Source organism: Engraulis encrasicolus, chromosome 3, assembly GCF_034702125.1.
Source record: "Engraulis encrasicolus isolate BLACKSEA-1 chromosome 3, IST_EnEncr_1.0, whole genome shotgun sequence".
NCBI classification, from domain to species: domain Eukaryota; kingdom Metazoa; phylum Chordata; class Actinopteri; order Clupeiformes; family Engraulidae; genus Engraulis; species Engraulis encrasicolus.
In genome coordinates this window covers 52378860-52391359 of record NC_085859.1, presented here as the reverse complement: position 1 = coordinate 52391359, position 12500 = coordinate 52378860, and the positions used below count along the sequence as shown (strand labels likewise).

The window sequence follows — 12500 nt, the reverse complement described above, 5'->3', positions numbered from 1 at the left end:
CAGACAACTTGCAATACAAAAAATCTTTGTCTTTTCTTGAGTAAATTACTGTGAAAGTTTCAAATTGTTTGAAATGTTTGCCTATTCCCCAAGTATCTCCTATATTGTCTCCCTATGGGAAAATGAATGGGAAATCTCCAACCTTGAAAAAAAGTATGTTCCACTAAATATAACGCTGTAGATTTTCAATACCTAGGGATTACAAAAAACTTGGAATGATTACTATTGCAATTTGTCCCGGGTCAAACGCTAGATTGACTGGCCTATAGGCGGACAGGTAGCACTGTGTCACAGAGTGGAGGGTGAAGGTAGAGGTAAGAATTTGGAGGAACCATAGGTTCCACAGATAGGGAGGAGGTGGTGTTTAAGCATCTGCCCCTTTCCCCTACTGGACAAAAAAAATGCCCTTTTTGAAAGTTCTTTTTCAAAGGTTTTTCATATGTTCTGTGGTCCATGTTGCCATGATAATCTAAAAATGCTTCACTAACAAAAGCATAAGACAAAATGCCCCAAAGTACTGTAATATAGCCTCTATAGCTTAGTAAGGCAGTTGGAAGTACCCCCCGCCCCCTTTCAGCACCTGCCCCCCAAAATGTCTGTGCACGCTACTAGGAGGAACTATAGAGCTAGTATGTGTACACCAAGAGCGACCTATGCTACGTCAGCAATGGAAGTCATTACATCTCTATGGAAGGGGCAGCGATTAAAGCGAGCAAAGTGACCTGAGCGACTAGAGCTAATTTAGCGATTAACGTTAAGCTAGCATTATGAAAATGAGATAAATGACGTAACTTCTTTGTCAACTATGGTAACATTAAGTCGTTAAAGCTAATTCCTCTCTCCGAGTCTTAATGGATGAACTACTATGCAGCTGAGTGGATGATGGAATGGAGGGTGTGGGGGAGGTGAGGGAGGTGGGGAGTTGGGGAGGTGGAGGACTGTGCACCTGTGTGGAGAATGGAGTGGAGGTGGCAGAGTGGAGGTAGTACCACGCACCTGTGTGGAGGAGGAGGTGGGTGTGGGAGTGTGAAAGTAGCACTGTGCTACTTTGAGGAGGACGGGTGGGTGGGTGAGAACAGAAGCAAAGGGGAAGAATGGTAAAGCTGTTAGAACACAGGGGGGTCCATAGAGATTTGGTGACTGTGTGTGTGTGTGTGTGTGTGTGTGTGTGTGTGTGTGTGTGTGTGTGTGTGTGTGTGTGTGTGTGTGTGTGTGTGTGTGTGTGTGTGTGTGTGTGTGTGTGTGTGTGTGTGTGTGTGTGTGTGTGTGTGTGCGTGTGTCTGCGTGTGTGTGTGTGCCTGCATGTGTGGGTGTGTGCGTTTGCAAGTTTTCAAGTGTTTTGTTGTTTCAGCAAGCAGTTTTCTGGAGGAATGTTGCAACTCCACCCCACCGGAGCACTACATCATCGTCCTACAACAAGTGAATTGGATGAATTGGACCTGTGCGCCGCCATAACTACAGCAATTTCAGATGCCCCGCCGCGATGCGTCCAACAGAAGTCCATTTCCTTTTTCCTTGTAATGATCTCCTTCACCGAAATAGAAACGAGAGGACTCAAAGCCACCCTCAATGTGTAACCATTCTCTCTCTCTCTCTCTCTCTCTCTCTCTCTCTCTCTCTCTCTCTGTCTCTCTGTCTGTCTGTGTCTGTCTGTCTGTCTGTCTGACTGTCTGTCTGTCTGTCTGTCTGTCTGTCTGTCTCTCTCTCTCTCTCTCTCTCTATTTCTCTCTGTTTTCGCATTTTGAACTTGCGAAACTGGAGTTGTTGGAGGCTTGAATTGTCATTTGCGTGCACTGCGGTGAATGTGGAAACCATCTGTGTTCCGTGTGCTGGCGGTGGTCAGGGGCACTAACAACTCTGGCTGGGCCTAGGAAAAAGCCATCTGAAAGGGCCCCTCCACCCAATACATGCAATGCAATGACAACCAAATTCTGGGCCCACTCTCTCTACCTGGGCCTGGGACAACTGACCCCTTCATCTACACCTGCTTGCTTCCCTGGTGCTCACAGAGAAGCTATGGAGTGGGGTGTGTGGTGTGGCGCTGTGCACAAACGCACACACACGCACGCACACACACACATGCACGTACGCACACACACACACACACACACACACACACACACACACACACACACACACACACACACACACACACACACACACACACACACACACACACACACACACACACACACACACACACACACATGCGCACACACACACAGAGTTCTTGAGAGATGGCAGCAGGAACTGAGTATCTGAAGAGCTGCGTGCGTCTGTGGTGGTGTGGTGCTGCAGTGCTGTAGTGCTGTGCTGTGGGCCCCCCCGCTGATAGGCTCCTTATTGGGGGATAATTGTACATCAGTGCAGCGGAGCAGGTGTTGACGCGCGCCATGCATCGCCAAGCGCGGAAGAAAGGAAGGACGGCAGGAAGAAAGGAGAGGAAGGAAGAGGGAGGAAAGGGGGATGGGGAGTGTGCTAGAGTGGTTGTGTTGATGTGCTTGTGTGTGTGTGTGTGTGTGTGTGTGTGTGTGTGTGTGTGTGTGTGTGTGTGTGTGTGTGTGTGTGTGTGTGTGTGTGTGTGTGTGTGTGTGTGTGTGTGTGTGTGTGTGTGTGTGTGAGAGTGAGTGTGCGTGTGCGTATGTGTGTTTAGCTGTTTGAGTGGAGTGCTGCTGAAGTTTGTCGCAACGCCACTTAACTCATGTCTCGCTCCAGAGTCACAGCGTCGGCTGTCACAGCAGGACATCTTGCATCTGAATGGCACACTTGCAATGATTGGCTGTCTCTAAACCCTCTCTCTTTCTCTCTCTCTCTCTCTCTCTCTCTCTCTCTCTCTCTCTCTCTCTCTCTCTCTCCCCCTCTACAATACTACAGTACAACTACAATAGCTTGTTGTCTCTAAAAGCTTTCTCTCTCTCTCTCTCTGCATGTCTTTCTCACCCTCCCTCCTCTATCTGTCAACTGTTCCTTGATGTTACAAAAGAAGACTGGTACTCAACATGCTGTCTGAGACTGGGACTCAACAGAGGAGGTGGGGGAGTGGTGAGGATGGAGGAATGGAGGAGAGGAGGAGAGATGGTTTGCATTCAATTGTGTGTGTTTGGGTAATTGTGGATGAGTGGAGAAAGAGAGGAGAGGTGGAGAGACACTTCACTCAATCTTGTGTTATTATGGGCTGGGAGGAGTGGTAGGTGTGGGAGGAGAGACACCTTGCTCACTATTTTGTGCTTTTTTTGTGGGTGGGGGGATGGTGGCGGTGGGAGGAGTGGAGGAGAGACGCTTTCCTCACAATTTTGTGTTCTTTTTGGGGGGTGGGGGGATGGGAGGAGAAGGAGGTGTCGGAGGAGAGACGCTTTGCTCGCAATCTTTTCGTTTGTCGGCTGTCACCTGTTTTAATCGAGCGAACACATGAAGCAGGAAGCGGTGCATATGGCTTGTAATGGGCGAGGTATGGCCAGGTGAAATTTTGGCTGAAGGCGGATGTTAATTATGGGGGCCAGATGGGAGTTAGTTGTGGCTGGCTGATGCAGCGGCTGCTGCTGCTGCTGCTGGAGGCCTGACTGGCTGCACACCTGGCTGGTGGGGGATGAAGTGGGATATAGGCTAGTAGGAGAAGGAGGGAAGCGACTGGAATTTGTCAGGCAAGATAAACAGATTTTGTCTTACTTTCTACCCCTTTTCCATGTTTTTTATTTTTTATTTTTTATTTTTAGTTGTCATTAAAGGTTTGGATTTGTGTGCAGGTATTCGATTCCAGGTGTCTGGCTGGATGCATACTTGGTTGGCTTGCTGGGGGGATGGACTGGGAAAGGAAACGAGGGAGGGAAAAGACTAGGATAGGCTTCTGAGTGGCAATGTGAGGAGAAAAGAGAACAGGAACAAATATGTTCCACTCCTCCTTTTTTTTGTTGTTGTTATGATGAAATTTTCATTCTTTGGAACAACATGGCAAGCAACCAGACAGGGATCCAACAGCAGTTCCAATATCAGCAACATACGGCTGGGGAATGGACTGGGATATGATGAGAGAGAGAGAGAGAGAGAGAGAGGCAGGAAGGGATTGGAATTTGTTTCATTTTTCAATTTTGTTACTGTCATTAAAAGTGTTGGAAAGGAAATGTGTGGATGCCTCTGATATTTTGCTCATGGCTGATGCACACCTGCTTGGGGTTATGAACTAGGATTTTAGGAGGAGGGAAGGGGCTGGAACTAGTCAGACAACACAACCTGAATGTATTTCCTTGTCTATCCCTTTTCATCATCATTATTATTTGGTTTTGGTTTTGGAACCAGGCAGAGCACAGGTGTTCCATCCTGCTTCTACTACTGCTGGATCCATGTCTGTCTTCCTACCTGGCTTACTAGCAGGGAGAATGGACTTGGATATGATGGCAATGAGGAGGAGGGAATGGATCATTATTTGTTTGATCCCCCTTTTCATTCTTTTCATGTTGATGACAAGTATTGGAACAACAATGTGCGGCGACAAAAAAGCAACTTCGTTCCATCACTCCCTTGTCAGTTTTTCATAGTTTTGGAACAGCATCGTGGGGAGGTGTTCCGTCCGTATGTTGCTTGTGACGAGGTGTGATTTTAGTTCCTCCTGTGAGTGCTATTGTCACATTCTTCTCACCATCCTACGCACCAAAGACGACAGATTTCTCACATGAAAAATCAATATAATTGATGATTGATTACCACTGTTTACTAACAACATGGATCATCACCAAAGATATAATAAGTCCATACATTAAAATGACCACAAGCCCATATATTAGGTGGGTATGTGCAATCTTAAACAGAACCTTGTAGGTGTAGGTCATCTATGTTTACATGTTTTGCAAGATTCATAATGGAATGCTATCAAGATGTGGCAACACCAAGGCATAAACCATAACACTTACGGGTGAAATAAACTTGCGAAGATAAAGGATAATAGATATGGACATACTGGTCTGAATCTACGAAAGCACATAAATAGAGAGTTCTTACTTCAGGGTCACCTGTGATAATCATATCAGAGGTAATGACGGTGGTGATAACAGAGTACAAACCATGCTATGGATAAAGTCACCACATCACAGGTCCTACCATAGACGACGGCAGTGGCGAAGGTGCTCATCCATACAAAGTGATGATGGTGGCGTCAGTAGAGTGCAAACCATGACCACTCACATGGGGAAAATATAGTGCAAATGGGGTCGCTGACGGGCCTATTCACTATTTGCTGAAAATACTCAACTACATCACAACAACATTGACATTACCGAGAACCACAAGTAACAGACAGTGAGATATAGCCATTACAATGTTGGTGACAGTAACAGGCTCTGCGCTAAAGGCTCTGCGCTAAAGGGTTAAACCACTTAGTTAAAAAGGTGCATACTTGTTTAAAGATCATTAAACTAAGTGTTAAAGGGTCACTGCAGTTGGTACGGCCATATAGATGACGGTGTCGGTAACAGGGGCCAAATGATGAACACCCCTAACCGCGCTTCAATATAAATGAAATATAATGTCTTAAAAGTCATGAAAGTACTAAGTAGTGTTGTTTCAAATGTCATGGAGGATGGCGCGTACCGTAGACGATGACGGTGGCGATGGTGCTCCTCCTCTTGGCCACGATGTTCTTGGCCACGCAGGTGTAGTTGGCCGTGTCCGAGAGGCGCGCCTGCTTGATGATCAGGTTGTGGTCGATGGTGATGTAGAAGTTACGGTCGTCCGCGGGGTCAATGATCTCCTCGTTTTTCAACCATTCGACCTGAGAAACAAAAATTAGGGACACAGACATGACTAAAGAGCGACACATAGCATAACATCAATGTACACATATCTATCACTATTCTGGAACTGATGTCCTTGCTCTTCAACAACTCAAGCTGCCAAAAGAAACACAAACACAACACAAACACAAACACTGACTAATGAGTGATATGAGTCAAGACTCAGTAAAACTAACATCAACAACACATGAAGAAAATCAATCTATCATTATTCTTAACCACTCATCCTATAACACAAAGACATAACTCTAAGTGAGTGAAAAAAATCACATCAAAATCAATTCGCCATCATTCTGGAACCTCTCAGTCTGGATCAGAAACAAAAATAGGACAGACATGAGCATAGGCTACATGACTGAAAATAACAGGGTGAAAGTAACATCACAATTAACCCTTGTGTTGTGTTCGTAAGCTGAATACACCTGTGGTGTTCGGGTCATTTTTGACCCGTGATAGCAAAACTCAGCTATAAAATACCTAAAAACACTAGTTATCATCAAATATTGTTTTTCATCTCATGGCTAACTTGGTATGTATTCATATCCATGGAAATATTACTGATATATTCATCTTTTTGACTTTAAAGATCTTTTATCTTACATTATGCAAATCGTTTTTGATGACCAAAACTATCAAAATCTGCTTAAATTCACTATTAATACCTCCCAAAGTGATACAATTAGTGATTATGTTGTCCATGTATTACAGCTGATATGAGAGTACCACAACCCCCAAATTTATTTTATTAGTTTTTCTCTAATATTAAAAAATATCATCAAGAGTGGCATTTGTGGTGTTCGGGTCCAAACCAACCCAAAGAGATTTATAGCAGGATAAAGACCAAATGTCAACTAAATTAGTTTTTCAGTGCATACAATCAATGTTTAAATATGCTGACTTGGTGTTTTTCAATAATTATATGATTTTAGTGGGGTAAATATACAAAATAACAATTCTGTCAGAATCACAGATATTCTGCCAATCTAATGAAAGGATATAGGCAATTAACACCTCAATGAACATGAAAAAAGTCACACTATTCATCTGAATCCCCTATGCCATGAACATGGACCATTATGTCATTGCCACATCAACTTCATGGAAAGTACAAGACCAGTTATACAGGTTTGGGTGCCATTATGAATTTTTGATACGTTTTTTTGAAAAAATAATGTGCAAAAATGTATTTTGCAAACAAATGTGCAAAAAATCTCATTATATAATGCAGAAATGGATTCCCTGACCATGAAAACATATGAGTAGACACCAGAAATACATCTGTACTCCTTTCACAACAGGAGATATGGCATACTGTAGTGTATGGGACTGTCCGGCGGCCATATTGGATTTTTAATACCAAAAAGCTGGCAAAAAAAAAGTTCAGGCGACAAATATATTTTCCTCAACATAAATCACCAAACTGAAGACAAAGGGCAACCAACAGCTTTTCAGAAATGCATAAAACAACCAAAAATCTATACCGGGTCAATTTTGACCCCCGAACACCACAGATGTAACTTTTTTTTTTTTGGACCTTTAAAATTTACTAAAATGATAAAACATATTTTTTTTGTGTTGAAAGGATTGTGACTGAGGATTAGATGAAGCCTTATTCCAAGAAAATAAAGGAAAGTGTGTTTTTTTCACACTAAAACTTGAAAATGGGTCAAAAATGACCCGAACACAACATAAGGGTTAATCATTAATATTTTAACCCCAAACTGGAGCGTAAACCCAAAGTGGGACAAATTGTGGGTAATAAGCTGCCTTTAAATGACATTGTAATCAATCACTCATCATTCTCCAGCACTTAGTGTAACCCAGACCTGCATGAAGGGACACAAACAGGGCATATTGTGACAAAAAAAGGCAGTCCATCATCATAATTTGTCAGTTTCAGACAGTCTACAGCCTCTAGCTACATAGAAGTGAACTGTTTGTATGCGCAGGTTGAGGCACCCAGCTGTTCACTGCATCACAACAAAATTAAAGGCTATTGCAAAATTAATAACAACATAACAGACTTTCTTTACTCAGAAACTTTGACTGGGTCATTAGCATTCTGACTGTAATATTGACCTTAATTCAAATAAAATAAATATAAAATATACAAATAAGTGGGCAGCCACATGAAGCAATATGATGACCTATTCATCTGTTTGTTGTTAATTCATTTAGTTTCATTTCATCTTCATTTAATTGTATCAATACATTCACTTTCCTTTCTTTCAGCAATGTGGTAAGAGGGAAGGCGCAAAAATAGAAACTTTGATGAAGTTTAATATCCACATTCTGTATTTATGACCTTGATAGACGGTTTAATGTATTATTACTCCTTCATCATCATCATCATCATCATCATCACCACCACAATCCCCAGAGCCTAAACGGGTTATCACGCTTTTAATTTGCGTGTATATTTAAAGCACAGTTTTAACACTCATTCAGTACTAAAATTAATTAAAACCAATCAACGCCATTGATTCCATAACAGTGTTTAATTAGAAGATTACAGGGTGGGAAATCACTTATCCCTCCATATGCAGTCATGCTGGCTGCATCTTTTCAAAAAGGCTCTTTTAAGTGGCTAAGACATGAACACCTACCTAATGACTTTTCATGTGTGTGTTTCTGTGCTAACAGCCAGGCCGGCCGGGATCTGTCATGAGCAGACAGAAATGTACAGTGCACGGCCATCTCTTACAGCCAGGGTTCTAAATGACCAGTTTTCATCACACGGCAGCATGGGTCGTAGACTTTAATCCTACTGGCCAAACACACACTCACTAATGGGTCAAAGTGGCTAGTAAGTTGGTCTTTTCTACCAGCTAAAACGAATTTTCACCAGCATTTGGCCGGTTGGCTGATGTTCATTCAGAGCCCTGCTGTACTGCCATCAGAGTTACCGGGAGAAATTATTGTGTTGCAAATACGCGTATGTGCACGCGCGCACACGCACGCACGCACGCACGCACGCACGCACGCACGCACGCACGCACGCACGCACGCACGCACGCACGCACGCACACACACACACACACACACACACACACACACACACACACACACACACACACACACACACACACACGTCATGACACCAGTCTCAAAGTGTCATATACTGACAAGCTGGTTGTGAGACTATGCTGAAAACAGAATACGTCACGTAAGAATACACAAATAGCACATTTACACATGGTATTACACGGGAGATAGGAAGGCTGTGGTTTGATAATCTTGGCAAACACTAAGCTGTCAAACTTAGCAGGGTTCCATTTCCATGGGCTTATCTTAGCTTTCCCGGATTAGTCGCTAAACCAGGCACCTGAATAGCAACAATATACACACCCTGGCACACACTGGCACACCACACTGGCACCGCAGCGGGTGAGCGCATGGCACAACTCCTTGGGGGCATTAATCTGAGACAACACACGTCTGGGCACGCTCTGCCAACATGGCCAGCACCACATGGGCCCATCTGCAGAAAGAGGTGTGTGTGTGTGTGTGTGTGTGTGTGTGTGTGTGTGTGTGTGTGTGTGTGTGTGTGTGTGTGTGTGTGTGTGTGTGTGTGTGTGTGTGTGTGTGTGTGTGTGTGTGTGTGTGTGTCTGTGTGTCTGTGTGTGTGTCTGTGTGTGTGTATGTGTGTGTGGGAGAGAGAGAGTATTAGCGGGAACATCTGCAGAGCAGGCCAAAGTTGAGGATCTATTACATGCATCCTAATGCAGCAGGTAGCAGTAACGTACACACACACACACACACACACACACACACACACACACACACACACACACACACACACACACACACACACACACACACACACACACACACACACACACACACACACACACACACACACACACACACACACACACACACACACACACACACAAGCTGTGGATTTATTACACGCATCCATACAGCAGGTAACAGCTTTCTCTAACCCAGGGTCTTAACGTGGATCAATTCATCATGTACGTTCTTAGCTACTTCCATGCTCACACACACACACACACACACACACACACACACACGCACACGCACACGCACACGCACACGCACACGCACACGCACACGCACACGCACACGCACACGCACACGCACACGAACACGAACACGAACACGAACACATTCACCTATTCAATCCGCTCCATTTAATCCTCGTGCCGCGGTGCCATAGATCTAAATCTCATCACCATGGCAGGGTTGACTTCTGGGGCTAATACCTGAGACCTCGTGCTCTTAATTACAATATTAAAAGGAGACAGTAAATCTGTCAAAGTGGAATTGCATATAATAACGAAGAAGGGCCAAAAAAAGAGAAGAAAATAACAAAGCACTCAACTATCATAGCAGCGTGTCTCCAAATCATGAAGCCGTAGTGATGGGGAAGGCCTAGCAGCTAGGTGGGTGGGGGATAGGGCTTTATCAGAGGACAAAGGGTTCTTTCTTATATGCGGACTCATGGCGTCCCCCCTTGCTCACTTGCCTGCTGATGGCCTCACAATGATGTCACTGATGACAGAAAAATGTATTTCAATATCTTGCAAAAGTGCAATTCTTGTGTCATTTTCTCATTTGCAATTGGGATGGTGAATGAAGAGTATTCCCCCGAAGGCAAACAGCAGGGAAACTCAGGGTTTGTTTTTGTATTGTTTTCTCGCGATAACGTGAGGAGGGCACAAGCACAGAGCGAGGATGGGACCCAAGGAAGGAACCCAAAGAGTGGCAAAGTGAAGGCTTGAGCTTTGACATGCACTATAACCACATCCGTGGTGTAGTCTATGTAGAACGCAGGTATACAGAGTATACCCACTTCTAAATTTCAGGGATTTCAGTATACCCACTTAAAATTGATTGATCCATTATTTAGAATAGCACAAATATATACAGTATACCCACTTCAAAAAATGCTAAAATATACAGTATACCCACTTCAAGAAAGTAGACTACACCACTGACCACATCCGTGAGAATACCGTTGGTGAAGATGCTGCTGTGTTGCACTGAGCTAGTGCACCCACACCACATACAGACACCTTCATTTCAATGTGGACACAGGTTCGAGTTCGAGTTCAGGAGGGGCCATACCCCAATCGTACTACCCCATCCTTCTCTCCCACTCACCTGTCATCTGTCTGTCCTGTAATAGTAAATCTCGTCAGTCCTGTTATCTGTTTCTCCTGTCATGGTAAAGGGAAAAGGGTAAAATAAATCCTTTTTTTAACAAAAGACTGCTTGTCATGAACTTGTCTTGTCATGGAGACAGCCAGGAATAGCACCAGGAGATGGCACATGGTGAACCAAACCTGATGAAGGTATACCGACAGGGACGGATTAACACACCGGCAAGGTATGACTGCAGTTTATCTGCTGAGGGGCCCCAGATTTGCTTAAGTAAAAAGAAAACATTTATTGCAGAATGGCCATATAGTGACATAGTGTTGAATAAATTAGTGTACATAGTGTTGAATAAATTAGCCTGCTGTGTTGAATAGAGGGCAAAATCTTACTTCTTGGGGGGCGCTGTGGCGCAGCGCGCTAAGCCCCCCACATTTGGGCTTGCATGCCCATGGGTTCGAGTCCGGCCGGGGTCATTTCCCGATCCCTCTCTGTCCCACTCACTTCCTGTCACCATCTCAGACTGTCCTATCAAATAAAGGCATGAAAGCCCGTAAATATATACATAAAAAAATCGTACTTCTTATTTTTCCTTTGTGGGTGCCGACAGCAACCTGTAGCCTAGGGCCCCCTGGCCATCTAACTCTATCCCTTCATACTGTGGATACTGTTAGGGCAAAGGGCGAAGAGATGAACCTCTGGATCTTGGACAGATGAAATGGGGATAATGGGGGGGGGATATATTAAAAAATGAATAGAACCAAACAAGTGAAGAGCTTATCGAGCCAGACGCATGACTTGATGAGATTACCCCCTACTGAAAAATCTGCATGTCGTGTAGACAGACATTGAGGAGCAAAAAAAACCCATAAAATACTGTGCTGATCTGCCTCACCATTGTTTAGGGAAGGGAAACTGGGAGAGAAGCTATTTGAGGACAAATACAGTTGGAGATAGGGAGAGACAGAGAGACAGACATTGAGACAGTGAGACAGTAAGAGAGAGAGAGAGAGAGAGAGAGAGAGAGAGAGAGAGAGAGAGATAAATACAAAGACATACAAGTCAGACAGAGAACTGAGAAGAGGGAGCCAAAAGAGAGGATGCAAGAGAGCAAAAGAGATACAGCAAAAGAGAGAGGAAGAAAGGGCGAGAGAGGAAGAGAGAAGGAAGGAAAGGGAGCGATAAAGAAAGCCAACACAGCATCACAGTGCTGGGAGATGATCAAAGGCCTGGAGCGCTGTGTATGATATCAGCTCAAACTAATAACGCAGCATTTCTCCCTCGCTACTTCCGTCTTCAAAATGTGCGGGGGTAAAATCATTGTGACAAAACTTTTATTTTTCATTAACTCATTTTCCAAGCGTCGCAATTTTGAAGCGCCTCCTCAGATATCTATACCAAAGGAAAAAAGTATTGAAACGTAAGACAACCCTATTCAACTCTGTCAAACGGACTAATTTAGGCATACCGATGCGTAAGCGATGATCCTCGAAGCAACTGAGGGGATGATTCTTGAATAACTCCGAGCCGTTCACATAAGGATACGACGACGGAGTCACTTTAGGATTTTCTTTTTTAATAGAGTCAATACCA

At 44.1% G+C, this 12500-nt stretch overlaps 1 protein-coding gene across 2 annotated transcripts in view; it reads right to left on the bottom strand.

The window, feature by feature from the left end:
* unc5ca (unc-5 netrin receptor Ca) overlaps window positions 1-12500 on the bottom strand; it is a 349959-nt gene that overhangs the window by 79900 nt on the left and 257559 nt on the right. For both annotated transcript variants that reach the window (XM_063195683.1, XM_063195682.1), the window contains exon 5: window positions 5581-5761. In XM_063195683.1, coding sequence (XP_063051753.1) covers window positions 5581-5761 — 181 coding nt within the window. The remainder of the gene's footprint in view (window positions 1-5580; window positions 5762-12500) is intronic.